The sequence below is a fragment of the Phocoena phocoena genome, chromosome 10 (genome assembly GCF_963924675.1).
Source record: "Phocoena phocoena chromosome 10, mPhoPho1.1, whole genome shotgun sequence".
Lineage (NCBI taxonomy): Eukaryota > Metazoa > Chordata > Mammalia > Artiodactyla > Phocoenidae > Phocoena > Phocoena phocoena.
The window spans coordinates 34,057,199-34,077,195 of record NC_089228.1 but is presented as its reverse complement, the minus strand read 5'-3'; the positions used below and the strand labels follow the sequence as shown (position 1 = coordinate 34,077,195).

At 43.4% G+C, this 19,997-nt stretch overlaps 1 protein-coding gene across 1 annotated transcript in view; it reads left to right on the top strand.

Moving 5' to 3' along the window:
- Positions 1 to 19,997, top strand: part of CACNA2D3 (calcium voltage-gated channel auxiliary subunit alpha2delta 3) — a 787,108-nt gene that overhangs the window by 689,575 nt on the left and 77,536 nt on the right. The window contains exons 28-29 of the mRNA XM_065884772.1: positions 14,375 to 14,436; positions 15,740 to 15,784. Coding sequence (XP_065740844.1) covers positions 14,375 to 14,436; positions 15,740 to 15,784 — 107 coding nt within the window. The remainder of the gene's footprint in view (positions 1 to 14,374; positions 14,437 to 15,739; positions 15,785 to 19,997) is intronic.

The following is a 19,997-nucleotide window of genomic DNA, read 5'->3' as shown; positions in this document are numbered from 1 at the left end:
CCCTTCATGTCCTGGGCCATTTCTTCTGTCTGTTTTCTGCTTCCTTAGAGACAAAGGCTGTTGTCTCTGCTCTGAGGTGGGTACGGGTTTCCTTTGGGCCACTGCCTTGTTTCCAAGGAGGCTTCTCTCCTGTCTTCTTTCTTCAGAGAGGGGCAGCAAGCATGAAGGCCTGGAGGCATTGAAAGATGCCAGGAGCCTCTGAGGAACTCTTTTTGGCCTGCAGGAAACTGATCAGTTCACAGGAATTGGAAAGAAAAATTAAAACATAAAGCAAAATGTATGAGAAAATATGTAGATTTACCAGTCTCATAGTAAGCAAAGTGTTAGTCTTTTCTACAGGGATAGGCTCATTAAATACATATTCTTTTTGAGTAATTTTAGGTGACTCCCTTTAGCTCATTCATTTATGTATTTGTCTTTCAACGTCTCTGAAGTCATGAAGATCTGGGTTCAAATCCTAGTTCCTCCAGAGTCCCTCTCAGCTTCTAAACCATGTGGTTGACCTCTAGGTTGACCACTCAGAAACCTTCGTATCCTCAGAATTAAAACAGAGGTGACAGTGACAGTATCTAGCTGTGAGGATTTTATCGAATCTTCAGATTTTACAAACTCTCAGCAGAGCTGCAGATGTTCTGGGTAGTTGTGATTACATCAGGTCCAGCTTGTTTAACTCTTAGCAAAAAAGAGGAAACGTTCCACAGTGGTTTGAAACCCAAGGTCCTTGCAGGTGACATGGAATCTACAAGGAGTCCAGGCCAGGAAATGAAATGAATCTGGGGCCTGTGATAGAGGGTTGGCAGCACCTTAGATTGGTGAGTGATGCACAGTATATCAGTCTTGGAAAAACTATGTGGAGACTCAGCTACACGTCAGTGCCATGCACGGCATCCTCATTCCAGCTCAAGGTGGCCCTAGAGTGAGTCAGCAGCCCCCTGGGCCTTATTGACAAGCCAGCAGGGAGCCTCGGGCTGCGCCGTCTGTCTGCAGCCTTTGGCAGCAGTAGCAGGGCTAGCGGAAGCCAAGTTCCAGTGTCCCAGGATAGGAGCAGGGAAGGCTGACACCTACGAGGACGTCCTGGTGCAGGTCTTTCCTCCGGGCCACCACATCTCTGGCTTCCCTTTCCAGTCAGATCTTCTTTCCCATGCAGTCAGTTTAGGGGCTGGAGGCAGGGTGGAGAGGTGAGGAACTGGCCCAGTTCCTCCGTTATGGCAGTTGCCATAATGTCCTTCCAGCCCTGAGATTCCTCTGGGTCTCAGCTTTGGAGACTCGAGTTCCTCTGTGCCTCCCTTCGCCATGGCCCTAAGCATGGCATGCTTTAGATGAGGGAATGGAGAAGAGCCAGGGTGTGCCAGGAAACTCTGGGAAGAACGTTGGTAACAACTGTCTTTCAAAGTGTTATCCCTCAAAGAAAGCACAAGAGGCAACTGATTAAGTGCCTAGTGCCTGGAATATAGTGCGTTTGCTTGTTCATTCATTCGTTCAGTCAGTCAACCTTTACTGAAGGCTACTGGGTGCCAAGGAACCTTTGGAGAAAGAATAATTGCCTGAGTTGAGGGGCATTGAGGTCAGGCAGCCTTACTTACCACTGAGGCCTGTCTACAGTGGTCTCTACCCTGCTGAGAGGGATTTGGACTTCCTGCGAAATCAGAGAAGGAAGCACCCACCCTGTCTCCACAGCCCACCCTGGCCCCGCACAGGAACATGACCAGTGCAGTCTGTTCTGAAAGCCAGTTCAGGAACCCAAATGAGAGACTCAAGTATTGCCAAGTATGTGTTTGGGAGCAATTGTTTAATGACAGAAAATGGTTTTTCCATCCTCAACATCTGCCTGGTTAAATTATGGGACAAAACTGGCATCCTTCACCCCATGGCTAATTCCCAAATATTCCAAGCTCTTGAGATTCCAAGAGGTTGGAGGGGGAAAAAAAGGCTTGATTACTCCAAAATGCTGTTCACCCCTCTTGTACTTCCCATTCCCTTCTGCCTCCCTGCTCAAAAACACATTGTGTGCAGCTATTGTGGGAGGACCTAGTCCAGGTTTGCCATAGCCGAACACGTTACCACCCAGGTATTTGGCTTCAGAATGGGGGTCTAGATGGTGAGAGGGAACCAGGCCCAATGGTGTGCTGGTCTTGTCTTTGCAGGCTGCCTTCCCGCATGAGCACACTCAAAAGCACATGGTCTTCCCAGGGCTGTTTCTGTTGTTCTCGTCCTTTCCGTGTCAAATGAAATGGAGGCACTGGATAGAGACTGAGATAATGGCCTTGTTGACCCACCATCAAGAGGGCAATTCTGGGGCTTCCCTAGTGGCGCAGTGGTTGAGAGTACGCCTGCGATGCAGGGGACACGGGTTCGTGCCCCCGTCTGGGAAGATACCACATGCCGCGGAGTGGCTGGGCCCGTGAGCCATGGCCGCTGGGCCTGCGCGTCCGGAGCCTGTGCTCCGCAACGGGAGAGGCCACAATGGTGAGAGGCCCATGTACCGCAAAAAAAAGGGCAATTCTGCTTCTGAGGAGCTATCCCCAGAATGCTCACCAGATTTCGTTTGAACCTCCCTGTTAGGCCCTGCTTGTTGTCTGATAGAGACTAGGGAAGTGTACCTTCTTCACTTGCACTGGCCATGCAGATGGTCTTGGAGTTTTCTCAGACACTTCAAGCTTATTCCCAGCTTGGGGTTTTGCATGTGGCCTAAAATGCTGTCTCCACCGTCCCTCTTCACCAGGTCACTAGGTCCTCATGAATTCCTACTCATCCTATTGGTTCTCCCTCTTTATTGACTACTTCCCTAATACTATCTTAAGAGAACAGTAATTCCAAGACATGCCTGGTGAGCAGACAAACATGTTTCATGAAATAATTTATTTACAAGCAAAATCAAAACATGCTGAAATTTACCAAGCTAAAATGATGGGCCCTTGAGGTGGAAAAGATGGACAGTGTCTGGCAAGACACAGATGAGATTGATGTGCCAGTGGAAAAACTCAGGGTTCCAGGCTTCACTCAGCCAGGAGGGATTAGAAACAAGATTGCACCTCACCATCCAATCCCAAGTGCCCTCTGCTGGGTGGGAGTCCATCATCTCTCACCTGATTCGATGAGTGCTACCAAATCCTAACCAGCCCCTCACACAAACTATACAACCCTCTACCTCCACCTGCAGATATTTCCAAAGCGTGGGTCTGTTCACATCTCACATCCATCCCTTGCTGAGAACCTTTTCATGGCTCTTCATTTCCCTCAGGACAGAGCCCAAGATACCTGGATGGCAAAGGTAGGTCTCCTGAGAGAGAAAACAGTCTGAGAATAGTTGACATCGCCATCAGCACAGCATCAAACCGCCTGGTCATTCCTTTGACCTGTATCATAAGTGCCTACCTGGGCTGGGCACTTCTCTAGGTACAGAGAATATAGGTGTAAACAAACAGCCTCTGCCCTCCAGGAGCTTAACGCTAGCTAGGTAGGAATAAAACACAGTAAATAATACATAATATAATTTAATGCCAAATACAGATTAATGCTTTGATAAAAATAAAGCCGGTTTGACTATTGACAAAAAAGACCATCAGAAGAGTCCGTAGACCAAGCAAAATCAGGTTTATTCCCTATCTCAGTGAGGGAGAACACCGCCCTGACAGGGTCTTATGAGTGTCCAAGAAAGGGTAGTCAGGCAGGCGTTGATAGGGTTCTGGGGTCTGGGTGGGTCTTCAGTGTGGGGATCTGATCGGGATTGGGTTCCTTTAAGAGTGGTGTACCTCTTGAGTCTTGATAAATCCAGAGTTGTTTGATAAGTGAGCAGTTTCTCTAGTTGAGCCCTCTCTTGTTCTTGATCAGTCTGTTGTTCAGATAAGTTGATTTAAGGGAAGTTTCTCAAGTAAATCATAAAGTATTTTTACTGGTTTATAGCCTTATCTTTCTGGGCAAGAATTTTCTGTAGTAAACAGTAAAATCACGAATGTCATACTGATGGAGGCGACCTTGGTTTCCAGTCCTGATATTTCACTGCAGAACACAAGCTATCTCAGTGCTCTCAGGGCTAAACATGCAACAGAGGTCACCCCAGCTTATTGCCTGGGATGTGCCATGTGACTCTCAGTGTAGGATTGCCAGATTTAGTAAATCAGAAATTTTAATCTGGCAACCCTATCAGAGTGCTGTGAATTTTTCAATGAATTGTCTGTATATTAATTCTAGATTTTCAGCTTCTCCTGCAGCATCAGAATAACTTGCAGGATCCAGAAGATATTCCCACAAGGCATCAGCTGAGCTGAGATGCTCACCTGACACCAGCACAGGGTGGTCTCTCATTCACCACAGTTCCCACCCAGTCCTGGAGGAATCTGAGTTTTGGGGGGTCTGAATGGACTCAGAATCCCTAGGATGAGCTGGGTGTGCTTGGACAAGTCCCTTTCCTTCTCTGTGCCCTGGAACATAAGCTGGAGAATCAGAGTAACTGGACACCCTCCTCCAGCTCCGTGAACTGTCCATGTGAATTTTTTTTTATTGACGTATATTTGATTTACGATATTGTGTGAGTTTCAGGTGAATAGCAAAGTGATTCAGTTATATATATATTTTTTCAGATTATTTTCCATTGTAGGTTATTACAAGATATTGAATATACTTCCCTGTGCTAAACAGTAAATCCTTGTTGCTTATTTATTTTATGTATAGTAGTTGTTTGTATCTGTTAATCCCGTACTTCTATTTTATCCCTTCCCTTCCTCCCTTTCCCCTTTGGTAACCATAAGTTTATTTCCTAGGTCTGTGAGTCTGTTTTTTTTGTTTTTTTTGCGGTACGCGGGCCTCTCACTGTTGTGGCCTCTCCTATTGCGGAGCACAGGCTCCGGACGCGCAGGCTCAGCGGCCATGGCTCACGGGCCTAGTCGCTCCGCGGCATGTGAGATCTTCCTGGACCGGGGCACGAACCCGTGTCCCCTGCATCGGCAGGCGGACTCTCAACCACTGCGCCACCAGTGAAGCCCTGTTTCTGTTTTGTATGTAGATTCATTTGTATTATTTTTTAGATTCCACATATAAGTGATATCATATAATATTTGTCTTTCACTGGTTGACTTCACTTAGTTTGATATTCTCTAGGTCCATCTCTATTCCTGCAGATGGCAATATTTCATTCTTTTTTATGGCTGAGTAATAGTCCAGTGTGTGTGTGTGTGTGTGTGTGTGTGTGTGTGTGTGTGTGTGTGTGCCACATCTTCTTAAACCAAATCATCTGTAGATGGACACTTGGTTGTTTCTATGTCTTGACTATTCTAAATAGTGCAGTTATGAACATTGGGGTGTGTGTATCTTTTCGAATTAGTGTTTTCTTTTTTTCTAAGTATATACCCAGGAGTGGAATTGCTGGATCATATGGTAGCTCTATTTTTAGTTTTTTAAAGAATCTCCATACTGTTCTCCGTAGTGGTTGCACCAGTTTACATTCTCGTGTGGATGTTTTAGTGCTGCTTTGCATTGAATACAGTCATCAACATCCAGCTCAGAGGTGTTTGGCAAATATATGTGACCATTCTATTATGGGTTTTGAAATGTTTGGAAATGTGACCCCTGATTTTGTTATAATCTCTTTGGTAACTGTTATTAGGTGGTGACCTAATAAGAAATTATTAACTGGGGAGCTATAATTTGGAAACTTATAATTTTCTTAATGGACATTGATTTGCGTAACCCTGATTAAAATACAATGAAGCCTGAGGCTTATTAAATGTTTTATTCTGAAAGTTTGAAAGGATGGGAATTGACTCTAAAAATGTACTGGCTTGAAAACCTTATTGAAATAATATTATTTGAAGAGTTTTGTGAGCATGAAATGATCTGACAAAAACTATTCGATGCCAGCTTCAGTGGCTTCAGAAAGCTGAGGGAATATAGGTTTCTTCAGATGAAGTCTGGAAAAATGCTTCCAGATTACCTCAGGGGTGAAAAGAAAATTATTATTCCATTCCACAGCCCTGCTAATTCTTTTCAACATTGATTCTGTCAAGTAATTAGAATCTAAATGGAGGAAACATTCATAATTGTCATTTATTATACTTTACCAAAGGTGACTGCTCCCAAGAAGCTCTGACAGGACAAAAACAAAGTGACTACAAAAGAAATGTGTAGGCGAAGGGATCAGGCCTTCCTACACACACATTCCCAGAAGCCAGTCACAGACAGTGAGTGGGGATGGTTCCAGATTAAAACAGACCTCTGCAGCTATGAGTCTTCAAAGAAAATCTTCTGCTATCGCGTTGTCAATCAAGCGATAATGAGTCCTGTTTCCCTCCCTCTCTCTCACCACAGACATATATCATGTAGCTCTTTGTTACTTAAAAGCATGTATAAGAAAGATTACCCCCCCTCCACCCCAATACCACAGGGTATACTTCAGAAGTGAAATATGCAATCGGTGAGGGGTTTATATTTAAAATGCCTCCTCCCCTTTTATCATTGTATTTCTTCACTCGGCATAGGCTAAAATATGAGGTGTGCCTGCTCCTGTGAGAATGTGTTTTTTTTCCCCTAATTTCTGAAATAATACCATACCTTGGAGATTAATGTTCAGGCTTTACCAAGATTATAATAAACAAATAGTGGCTTTGATCTAAATATTTTTCAAAAGGTTGTTGCTGATCATTCTCCCGTCCCTATAATCTTTTAAGAAAGCCTTTGGACTTGCCAGTCTGACACCCAGGGGGGCATAAATGCAGCTGCCTTTTCTTCCCCCTCGTCTCCATGAGGATACTCTGTTCTCAGTTTCGCCCAAATTAGTCCCAGGATTTCAGTTGTGTTTTTTGTCCAACATTCCATCATGCAAATCATTAAAATCTTCACATGAAATATTTAACAGATGAGTTATGTCATAATTCACATTACAGTTTTAAACTGTTATTCATGTGGTAAGTCATTTATCCTGGACATTAGCAGACCCCTGGAATGGGCTTGTATTTGATGTAAGGAAGGTTAGAGTTCTTTTCCTCAGCGCTCCAGGACAGTGGCCTTTTCCCAAACCCCCAGTTAATCATGAAATATTCCAAAAAAGTGACATTCAGATTCATTGTTAGTTCTACTTGCAATTAACTATTTTGAAAACAAACAGAAGAAAACATTTAAACAAATGTGGCTTGGCTAGCAGCTATTACAGTTGACCGTTAATTAAGGCAAGTTGTAATCCAAATGTGCCGTGCCTTGTTACTGTCACTGCAAGCCATCATTGCTGTTGGGCACAAAGGAATGAAAATTCAGGGACTCTGTCAGAGGGGGGCTGAGGACAAGGTGGGAGATATTAACCCAGCTGTGTAAAAAGAGCCACTACCCTGCTTGAGAAATATGACCAGAAAGGAGCTCATTTTCTAGTAGAGAAAATGTATGGCCAGCATGTACTTGTAGAATTTGGATTTTAAGAAAACTTGTTCCACTCCTAAGTGATGAAATACAAAGGAAATCCTTAGCATGTATTTTATTTATTAACTTATTAGAGTTTTATTTTCTCTAATAAGGAGAAGGTTTTCTACCATATTCCTACCCATGAATTGGAATTGGAATCTATTAGAAGAAAACACTCCTGTTTGTGGGCCAAGCCAGCCCAGGGGAGCCTGAGCACTGGAATGAAATAATTGTCCCCATGCTGCCAGCAGTAGCCAGTCAGTTGAGAAGCTTTGTGACCAGGTAGCCTGGCTGATGAGCACATGGAGCTGACGGTGACAGTATCAGGGACAAAACCCTCTTGGATTCTATACGCTGACCTATCTAACCTTGTCCTGAGTGTGCATGGATAATCACAATTCCAGAGGGGTGAGTGATGGGATTTGAGGAGTGGAGCACACCTTTCATTAATCCTGAAGGGGAAAAAACCCATTTCAATCTTGCTCAGCTGGAAAGGAATCTTTGCCTTCTGTTTTCTGCTTCATTTTGCCAGTGCTCACACGGCCTTTCCCCCCTTCTAAGGTATTATAATTTTGTAGAGTGTTTACCCACCAACGTTACATCCTAAGGGACCTTGGTAGCAGTGACAATATGGATTTATCGTGGACGAACCTTCTGTTCAGTGTCAATATATTGGCACAAAAGGTGTACTTGGTGGTGAAATACAAGCAAAAAGGATTAAAAACTAGAAACAAATCATCACATGAATGTTGACAACACTGTCAACCCTTTAGAGTGTTCTGATACACATCCTTTTATTTTGTATCATTTATCCCCATCCCACGAAAGTCCTGTTCAGAAGCTAGAGCCAGTGTGATTCTCTTTGTAGAGACAGAGAAGTGAAATGATGTACCCATGGGCACTCAGCTGTCTTAGAAACAGTGTTCACAACCAGAGCTCTTGATAAACACTTTCCTGGTTATAATTTGTTGATGGCGGCAGGATTGTTTTTCTGTCTCCTGGATGAGCTCTCTATGTGTGTGTGAATATATCGCATGGCTGGAGAACTGGGCAAACGGAGGTAGGGGTGTTTTGTGTGAGCTTGCGTGCCAGGCGTGGTGAGCACTGTTTTACAAACCGGATTTGTGCTCCTAGGGGTAAGTTGCCAGTTGAGGCCAAGCCCACAGAAAATTATTTCTAAATGAATACAATATGAAAAAGTTATTTTATTTCTAATTTTACATGTAACATTGTTCTTTGGTGAGTCTCGGATTACACTTGAATGCATGTCTATTAACCTGATATGAGATGCATGCATGATTTCATCTTGAATGCATTTGAATATAATAGCACTGGAAATGTAATTTGTATTTTCAAATTTTATAAAGCAAAATAAATAAATCTTGAGGGTGGTAGCCACATTGAGCATATTGCATTGATTTCTTTGGGTTTCTCTCAAACTAATTACCATCTTCCCCTTGCAAATCCAGGTCTCCTCACACGGGCAAGTGTGTCTGCTCTAGATTCTCCATACCTAAATCATCCTCATTTCTTTCACCTCCAGGTAGTGGGTAGCATGGACGGGTCTGTGGGAAACGTTAACTTTCATCCTCAAGGGACACCAGTGTCCACTTCCTCTCTGTGTTCCTTCCTGTTATCAGTGATGACTGTCCAATTAAATTCTCTGTGATGATGAAAATGTTCTGGATCTGTTGGGTCCAGTATAGTAGCCACTAGCCTCATGTGGCTATTGAGCAGTTAATATGTGGCTAGTGCAACTTAGGAACTAAATTATTAATTTTATTTAATTTTGATTTAAATAGCTACATGTAGCTACTGGCCACCAATTTGGACAACATAGGACTGCAGCATGTGAGGTCAGCTGTTGGTCCCAATTCCAGTGCGCTAATCACTGACATTCTGCAAATGAAGTGCCATTGTGTTTTGGTGCTTGGATCATGCTCGACTCCGTCAGCTCTGAATATCCTGAAGTATGATCCTCTCTTCAGCGATTTGAGTGCCCTCCCCAGGCCTCCATCCATGGCTGTTGCATCCCTTCTGTCTTCATTTCAATACATTCACCACCTGTCACGTATCTGGTTTCTGATAAACATGGGACGAAGAGAGGGAGCAGAAAAGTAGATAGGAAGGAAGTTAGAGAGTTGGGCAAAGAGGAAGACTGGAAGGAAGATATTTCATGGAAGCTCTGTGGTCTGTATTGCTGAGCTGAAAACCTGTACTCAGGCATACTTTAGAGTATTGAGGTATGTTACGGCAACAGTAACCTGACTAATTCAAAGCAAATTATGAGGTGTCAGTGCTCCAGATGCATGAGTATTTCATATGAACGGCTCTGGGGCTCTTTGGGATGACAATTCTCATAACGATGATTTTGCTTTTTTGATGGTTTCCAAAGACCATCCTAGTATCTTAAGGTCATTGTCCTAGGAGGCTCACACGATATTGCGGTTCTGGGAAGGGTCCCCAGGGATACTTTTTTCTGGGTCAGTTCTGCTCCTGGGAGGTGAGTAAGGAACCACCAGATGCAGTCATGGAAAAGGGGCTCTGTCTCCATCCTTGTGTTGAAAGTTCCTAGCAGGGAGCCGGGGAGCCTTTATAATCAAATGGAAGTGAGGAGCACCGTGAACTCCAGGAGAAATATGTTGATGATTTTCTGGACTGTCTAAAAAATTTCAAACCCCAGGAATGGTGTTTTAATTTTCTGCATTCTCTTTGGGACTTGGGTTTCGCTAAAGCATTTTCAGTCCTTGTTTTTCTTATTAAATTAGCGGGATTGACTTGAATCAGAATATACCGTTATGGCTTGAAATGTTGAAAGAACAAAATAGAGGGGCATGACAAATATCTCAGGTTCCATTTGGGATGTGTGGGGGATGGGAGAAGAGAGGAGGAGTTGTTGAAGTAATGATGATCTTTTTTCTGATAAAAGTTGAAAACAGGAAAAATAAAACTGGAACAAAGCAAAGGAAAATAGCAAGAGGAAGCTAAATTTCTGTTTGTGGAAGCTTGTATTTGTTTTTCTGAATAGAATTAGCCATAGGAATGCCCTTAAGCGTTTTTGTTTGTTTGTGGAGGGGATTTTTTATTCTGGTTTTTTGGTGTTTGCTTGTTTGTTTGTTTTTTACTTTAAATCAATTTGTACTTAAGAGATAATTAGCCAAATGCACCCAGTGGCTGTGGCTGCCTGACTCACCTCACTCTCCTATCTCCCACTGTCCGGGCCATTTCCTAGTCCTTCCTGTTCAGGGCTTTCATTGTGGACTTTCTGAAATTTAGATCTGAGGTCCTTTGACTTTTCTACTTAAATATCTTAAATGGCTTCTCAGACCCTAAAGCAGGTGTCAGCAAACTTTTTCTGTAAATGGCCAAGCAGTAAGTATTTTAGGCTCTGTGGGCCATTCAGCCTCTGTTGCAACTACTCAGCACTGCTGTTGTACCAGACAGTACGTAAACACATAAGGGTGCCTGTGTGCCAGTAAAACTTTATTGATAAAAAGAGGCTAAATTTGGCCCTTGGGCCAACTCTTGGCCTACAGGATACTCTTCAGGTGTGTTGGCCTGACATTCAAGACCATTTTCCATTTGACCTCAGCCTGCACAACCATCTCCCCCACTCACATTCTTTCAAGCCTCAGAAGACAGTATGGTCTTTGGAAAGGCTCCATCCTTTTGCCTGTGCTGTTTCTGCACTTGATTCTCATCTTTCCTCTGTTCTTACTTTTTCTATGAGTTAGATCTCCATGCTTTATCTCACACAAAGTTCTTACCGATTCCCCCAGGCCAAGTCTGCCCCATCCTCTGTGCTCCACAGTTCTCTGTTTAAGCCTCTGATGTTGCTTTTACCACGTGGCCACTCCCCACATAGATTCTGAGGGAGCATGTGGTCTCATTCCCCTTAGCACCCAGCTTCGAGCTTGGCATAGAAAGCGCCACTGAACAAATGGTCGTGACATTGACCCACCAATGGGCTTGTGAATCTCTTAATCATAGAGAAGTATATTAACTTGTAGGTGAACGTACTACAAACCCGGAAGTGCGAAACCATGGGCCAGAGTTGCTGGAAGGGATGTGGGCAACAAAAAACACAGCCAGGGCAAAATGGAGCAGATCCATTATAATCAAGACTGTCTGGGAGTCCTTTGGCATCGACCTCATGGCCCAGACAGGGAGTGAGTGAGGAGTGAGGGAAGTAGTGTCTAGTTTAGGGCATCAGGACCAGGGAGAGGATGCAGCCTGCTGGAGGGAGATCAGAGAGAAGCAGCCTGCATGATTAATGGGATGGAGGGACTGACTCATGAAGCAAGATTAAAGCACTCTGAGGAGCTGGAGCTGGGATACAGACCGAAAGGGGCAGATGATAGCAGGCTGCAAGTATGTGAGATGGATAAACACCCAGGAGGGAGCAGCTAGCTTCATTAGAGAGGTGAAAACAGGGCCTCCATCAGAGAATGGGAAGGGTGCTCAGAAAGGGCATGGGTGACTGACAGGGGAACTCAGTAGACAATGGGTGGGCCAGGGGCAGCTCTGGGTTGCTGGGAATAGAAACACCATAGAAAGGTCACCGTGGGGTGACTCTCTCAAGGAACCCTCTGCTTTTATCCTGTTGTGTCTCGAAGCCTGCCGTGGCTGTTGACCTTGGCCTGCAGAGATACACACGGAGGAAGAGAGAAAACTCGTTTTCCTCCCTCCCCTTAGATACCAGTGATTGAATGTCACAACAGTTTTAAGGCCTTCTGCTCTGAGGTCAGCTTTCTCTCATCCCTCCCTGTGTTTGGTAGAACCAGAGATACTTGCCTCAAGCCCCTTCTTAAGTCCAGGTCAGGCTCTTACCTCTGCCTGCTGGTGGATCTGACTAAAAACCCAGCCAGCACTTTGGTTTACAGCTTCCTCAGTTGGTTCATCTCCAATAGGGATATGGATCGTCAGGCATTTTGGAAGACAAGATTCATTTGAAACTGCAGTGAACAGCCTTCAGGCTTCAATATCAGCCTCCTTCAGGTACTCTCTGAAATTTTCTCCAGGGCTAGGAAGAGCAGTTTATGCTATAGTCTGACCAAATGGCCCATATCGTGGTAGGTCCTCCATAGCCAACTTGCTGTCTACAGTAAGGCCTGTGGAGTAGCCTAGCTCAGCCCCGGCTGCACATTCAGATCACCTGAGGTGCTTTTTAAACATACCCATGCCTAGGCTCCACTCCCAGAAATTCTGATTTAGATGGTCTTAGTGTGGAGGGGGAAGGTACCAGGCATCAGAATGTGTTTTTGAAGTCCCCCAGATGGTTCTAATGTGTTGAGAACTGCCACTGAAAAACCTTTATTCAGGTATGATTATAATTCACACTGATGTTTATCTATCTATCTATCCATCCGTCCATCTACTGACTATACTATCACCTGAACAGTTTTTCTAAAAAAGCAATCATTTACCAGTGAGTCATCTGTGTGCTTGGCACCTTGCTGGAGGCAGGGATCCAGTGGGGAGCAACAACATGTCCCTGTCCCTGGGGAGCTTGTGCTCCGGAAGATGGAAGACACTTTGGGCAAAGCGGGATGAACCCAGAGTGCTGAAATGGTGCATTTCAGAGTCTTCCATTCTGCATGTTACAGCCATGCTTAGCTCTACTCTTACCCTAGAGTCTGACATTCTAAGTGCAAAGATAGAGGATGAGTCTCTCTAAGTGTACATATCCCAGTTAATTTTGACTCTCAGGTCTTGCTCCAACAATTTGTTTAGGAAGTAGAAATGCACTTGGAACTTATAAGGGTAACAGCCCAAGACCTTCATAAATCTTCAAGTTCCAGAAGCCAGCAGAAGAATGTTTACCCAAGGTGGGAGTTGGTGGGGGGCATCTAACATGGTGGCCACATAAAAGTATATGAGTGAACTTGGTTTTTCTTTGTTGTTGTTGTTGTTGTTTTTTTGGTAATTGTGTATCTCTTTTGATAGGTATTATTATGTAGATTGAAGTTACTGTAGGTATTTCAGCAAAAGAAAAAACATGTGGAAAGATAAACAACAATACTGGTGGTATAAGGATATGGCAAAAATTGGGGAAGTTGTGTGCAATGGACTGAAGTTTGCAAAACCGCCCAGGGCTAAATGGTGTCCCTTGGGGAGTGCAGTGTTTCCAGCACAGAGTCTCATTCTTTCTTTCCATCTCCTCTAAAGTTTTCTCACCATCTGACGAGCTTTTTTCCCTGACTTGAGTACTTTCGAAAATGGTTTCAAGAGTTACTTTGTCTTGACTTCATAGAGAGAAATATTCTGAGCTTGTTCATTGCCTAGTTCCACCGAATTCTTCTTCCCAGAGTTTCAAATCACTTTCTTAACCTCTTCCATTTCTGCACATTTCTCTTACTAGAAGTAGCATTCACTGTGCCTTAGGGAACTTTCCACAGACAAGCAAAGAACTGTATAATTCCACCAGAGTTCCTGGGGAGAGAAGATCACTGAGATGTGGATGCTGGGGGACAGTTCAACAAAGTCACATCATGGCTGAGTGACTTGCTTCCAAACACCAGCCTCAGGACAAGTACTTTTCAAGTTTCATATCTCAAAAATATATGCAGAGTACACATTTTAGGCATGCAAGTTCATGCAATGATAACAGAAATGGGAACCCTGAAGAAAGCGTGATCTTCTGAATATCCTTCTTATTTCCATTCCTGTTTTCAGCTGTGCTGGGGAGGGTGGTGACCACAAGTATATGAATTTTAGAAACACTCAAGTAACATCTCTCCAAAGAGCCATCTGCAGTGTGCTCAGTTTGTTCTGTCAAGAGTTCTATGAGTACAGGTAACCTTGAAAATTCCTTACCTGAAAGATAAAATGTTTCAGTTGTATGCTTCCCTGTAAATTTAGTTTTTAAGTGCTCTTATCTGATATGCTGACATCAGCATCTTACCTTGACAGATAATTTTCAATGATAATCTTAAATAATTGTGTAAAGAGATCTCTAATGCCATGTTTTATTTATAATTTGTCCAAGCTGTAGGCATTCAGATGAAACTTGAATTTTTCCAAAGGAAGTTCTGGACTGCCAGCAGACAGGTAAGTTATAATCAGCATGTTGAAGCATTAGCGACACTGTTATTATACAGGTGTTCACATTTGAGTACCCGGAGCCTAAAAGTGCCAGATTTCCGATGAATATTTGTAAGATGAACTGCTGGGCTGCTCAGATTACCTTTCATTTCACTGCAAAGTAAAGGGCTGACAGCGTGTTAGACACCACATGCTGGGAAAGCAGGGAATTTGCTCCTGAAAACAGTTGTAATTGTGAGATCAAACTAGTGACCTTCTAAAAGAGAAGCATTTCTTCTAAGTATTGGGGACTTTTGCAGATTTTCATAGTGACATTCTTTTAATCTTGTGGTGCCCAATTACTTATTTGTGAATCTCTTTTGAAGGCTTTTGCATAACTAGGTTAGACTAAGCATGCCTTCTTTGGCCAAGGGCTTCTCTGCCTTGGATAATCTGGGAACATTCTTTACTTGCACTATACATTCTGTACTAAGTAATCTCAGTGGTATTTGTTCAGTAATTCAGCAGAAATGGCAACACATAATTTGCCTCCATCTGTCCAATTCTAAATGTTGAAATGGTATATCATTTCTTAAATGAAGATACTTTACGAAACTATGTACCAAGAACACAGACAGGAGTTTTAAAAAAAAGTCACTGGAGGTTAATTTAAAATTAAATGAATACATAATTATATTTCTTGTTACTCAAAGATTTGAGGTCTTAAAAAGACATCAATATTGAATGAAGCATAAATTAAAATGGACAACATAAATTAAAATGAAAAAGGGCCCTGTTACCCCAGTATTGTCTTTTTTTAAAAATAAATTTATTTATTTTTGGCTGCATTGGGTCTTTGTTGCACGAGCTTCCTCTAATTGCCGTGAGCTGGCTGGCTTCTCATTGCAGTGGCTTCTCTTGTTGCGGAGCACGTGCTCTAGGCACGTGGACTTCAGTAGTTGTGGCACGTGGGCTCAGCAGTTGTGGCTCATGGGCTCTAGAATGCAGGCTTGGTGGTTGTGGCGCACGGGCTTAGTTGCTCTGGGGCATGTGGGATCTTCCTGGACCAGGGCTTGAACCCATGTTCCCTGTATTGGCAGGCAGATTCTTAACCACTGTGCCACCGGGAAGTCCCCAAATTGTCTTTTATATTACTGTTTAGAGCTGGTACTCATCCTAGAGAGTACATTCCCTTTGGATGAAATTTGGATGAAATTTACATAACAGGCTAGGACTTTGATAGGCTGTCCTTGAGTAACTAAGTGGCAGTCATAGCAGACGCTGGTGTGTCCAAATGACACGTTTCCTTTTGTTTCCCCTCACCCCACAGTGCGCCTCTCTGGATGGCAAATGCTCTATCAGCTGTGATGATGAGGTATGATGGCCTCCTGGCCCTGTGTCTGCCCTAATCAAGTTGGGGGTGGCAGGGGCGGAGGCGGGTGGTAGTGGAGTGGCTGGATGACTAAGGGTGTTTTCTCACAGGGGCAATGTCTCACAGAGCCAGGTCTAACAGATTGCTCTGGACCAATCTCCAAAAACCCAAGGACATTTGCTTTGTTTCTTTCTTTTTCTTTCTTCTCCCAATCAGATAGTTTATGAGAGCTGGAGAAATGTGATATAAATGTCCCACGAACAGCACTACTGGGACTTTGGCATTTTATAAAAAATGATACAAATTACTGCCATTTGAAACTCATATTACAACTCTAAAAGTTTTCTCCCCATGTGGTACCTCTTTTCATCTTCTTAACTACCCAATGAAATGGATAGGAATATATGACCCATTTTGCAGAGGGAGAAACTGAGGATCAGAGAAATAAAATGACTTGCTTAATTTCATGTAATAAGCCAAAAATCTAAGAGTTGAAAACTCAGAATGTTGCATTCTAGCATAATGCTTCCCTCCTACAACTCCCTTTCCCTCCCTCCTTTCTTTCTCTTTATCTCTCTTCCTCTCCCTCAATCTTGGGAGGAGGAATTTGAATTCCACACATGAGCAATAGAAGAAAAAAGATTACCACTGTCCTAAGTCTGTCCATCAGATTTAAGTTTTTACAGCATCCAATCCCATGTATCTTCTGCCCCACATTTTGGATCAAGCAGGTGTGAAGTGGCCTTTCACTTTGGCTTAGGCGGCCTTCCTCTCTCTGAGTCAGCCAAACCATTAGTCAATACATAAACTGGAACTTATAAATGATCACACAATCATATTCCTTCTGGTTACCACAGGGATTAAAGAAATCCTAACCAAACGTAATTCTAACTCAGAGAACATAGATTAGAAGTATATTTCCAAAAAGTAGGTGAAGCAAAGACAAGTAGAGAAATATAAAAGGGAGTCCAGGGTGAAGCTAAAGTACAAAATGCTCAGTCCCCGAAGATCTGGCTGCCAGTTTAAAAAAAAACATAATTGCTGTATGAGTTACTATCCAAAGAGTAAAAACTAATCAATCAGCTTTTCAGCAAAACCCCAATTTTTCCTGAACATCAGATCGAAAATAATCTTCCTGTAGGAAAGAGTACCCTATGATGTTTTATGATCAACACCCTTTCAGTAAGTTTGGGGATGCCATTCATAGGATAGTCAAGTGGCTTCAGACCTCTCCTCTGTCTTTGAGGCATTAATTGTCTTACTGGAGTGTTCAGCTCAAGACAACTCAGCTCAACAATAATATTGATTAACCAGTGTCACAAGGCCCTATGTTAAGCCCTTTACTTGTACAATTACTAATCCCTATTTGTGGTAAAGGAACTGAGGACGGTTGGTTAGTTGGGTGACTGGATGGATGGTTGGTTGGCTAGTGTGATTGATGGTGTTTTGGATAGTTGGGTTGGTTGATTGATTGGTTTCTAGTTGATTGGTTGGATGGATGGATGAATATTTGGTTGAATAATTTGATGAATAAAGTTAGAGGCAGTGTTCCTACAACCCACACCGCCTCTGTGCATTCTCATATATAGAAATAAGTGGAAATGGATCCCACTTAGACTTCAAAATACACAATATATATTAGTTGTTCAGTAACTGATTTCACAGGTGGTCTAGCATAGTGGTTAAAGGTATAGGCTGTGGAGTTAGAATAGCTTCAAACTGTGACTCTGACAGTAATAAGCCTTGCCTTTGTTTCCTCAACTATACAATGGGGGTAGAAACACCTACCTCACAGAGTAATGATGAAGATGAATGAGATAATATATGAAAACTGTATAGCACAGCTCCTGGCGAATGGTAAGCACTCAGTAAACATTAGCTATCAAACAAAAACGTCTGCAGAAGTGTTCTTCCCTTAGAGTAGTGGCTCACCTGAACCTAAAACCTCAGACGGCAACCACATATACACTTCGGGCAATGACAGTTTCCACTTGGGCATGCCTTCCTCACTACTAATGATCTCCTTTAGCAGCCATTGGTATGGACCCCCATTCAAATATCATTTTAAAAGTTCACACACTTTGAAAATTAAGCATGGAATTTGCTGGATTGCTAAACTTGATCTGATGCTCATTTTGCACTTTGAAACTATCATCCATTTCCCATTTTGACTCTAAATTTTGGCTTCAGGCAAGCGGTTGACATCGTTTTAAATGGAAAAGCCAGGCCCCTTTCCATCCTTTCAGCAGACTCTTTCCACGTGTCATTCCCCTTTCATAGCTTTTAATTAAGTCTTTGAGGCCATGTCCCTCCACTCCCCGAACTGCCCTCGAGTGATCGGGTCCCCATTAAAAACAGCTGTGGGGGCTCATTAAGTTCACATGCTTCTGGCTTCTCCTCTGTACTGAAGACCTGGCCCAACTCCCACAGACTTATCAGACATGCTTTGCCTTGGATCCACTCCAGCCCCTCTGTCTCTCCCAACAATGGCCTCCCTGGGCCTTGGCTAGAGTGCCCTGGGCCAGTGGGTGGAGTCGGTATGGCCAGATGTCTTCCTGGCTTGTAGATACATCTTCATGGAGGGCCTGGCCATGGGCCTGACTGACGACTTTAAGGAGCTCCGTTCCACCCAAGGCGAACGTTAACTTCAGAACCTAAGAGGCAGCCTCTCACACACTCACTCATTCCTTCAAGACACGTTTACTGAGCCCTCCTTATGTGCCTGGTACCTCCAACACCCGGGGAGTCAATGGGAAGCAGAGTCAGAAATAGCCCCTGTCCTCCAGAAGCCAACTGGTTAGTAGGGGAGATGAGTGCACACGCTTATCAGCTGACTTGCCTCCCCAGCCTCTTGCTATAAACTATGTAACAAGTTCCCTTTCTGAGAAACTCAATTTGCAGCAGTAGGGTACTTATAAAGAGGGCACACAGTAGGTAACCAATAAACATCATATGCTGAATAGACACAAGCACAAGTCCTTCAGGTACTCACGATGCACCTTGCTCTGTGCTCAGCAGTTTGTACTCACTGGCCTACTTGATCTTCTCACCACTCCTCTGAAATAGTTGTTGCTGTCTCCATCATTCAGATAAGGAAACTGAGACTGGGAGTATTAAAAGGCTTTGCTCAAGGTCACACTGATAGCAAGTGTCAAAGTCTCTGATTCTCAAGCTAGTGTCTTAGCCTCAGGTAACACAGGTAACCTTCCAGGTAACACAGGCATGGTGCTGTGTTTCTCACCCCCAAGTACACTTTCTCCACAGTTTTCCTTTCTATCTGTGACTGCCCAATTCCCATCATCTGGTTTGGGGCTCTAAACCTCAGATATCTACCTGACCTGCCCTTGTGGCCTGGAATAGGACTTCTCTGAGCAATATTGAGTCATCAAGTAGTTGAAGAAAGATACCTTTTTAAAAAAAGACAACTTCTCTCACCCACTCTGTCTTTGTCTCTGCATTTTTCAAACAACCTCATCTTTACATGTTTTGTCACAGGTGGCTGTGGAGTGGTTGCTTACAATATCTGTCAAAACTTAGAGCTCCTGGTTTCCCCAAGCCCTTCAGCCTGTCAGTCTACCCTTGGGACAGGGCTCTGGGCAGACTCCTTCTGAGAGATACAAAGTAGCATAGTAGAAAGTAGCATAGAGATACAAAGTAGCATAGTATCTAATTTGGGGCAGAAGTAGCATAGTGAGGGAAAGCTGAGAAAGTATCTCTTCTATTTACTTTTACTGGAGGAGGGAGTATGGAGAAGGTGATTGGCTATTTATTGTAAAGAGACAGAGAAAACAATTTATCAGACTGGAATCTGGCTAATTCTGTCCTGTTTCATAACCCAGTACCCTGCTCGCTTTACTCCAGTGGCCTTACTCCATTCCACCATACTTCCCGATAATTTAATCAAGGAAGGTCTGTTTATGAAGTCTTTACAGAGACTAAATATCCCTAACATAGCAATATTGTCTATAATGAAAACTAAATGACACCTTTCAGATTAAGGGACCCAGTTCTACATCAATGACACAGCATCCTGTGATTTTCTCAGTGATTTGTCAATCACGGTGTTGGCAATATCCGTTTCTTACTTTCCCCTCTGTGCCTTCCACACCAGAAGAGAGTAGGAGCAAAGGTGGATACCTGAGAAGTGAGTCTCCTAATGGCCAATCCAACCTTAATTCCACCCAATGCTGGCCATTATAAGGAGCACAGAGGTCCT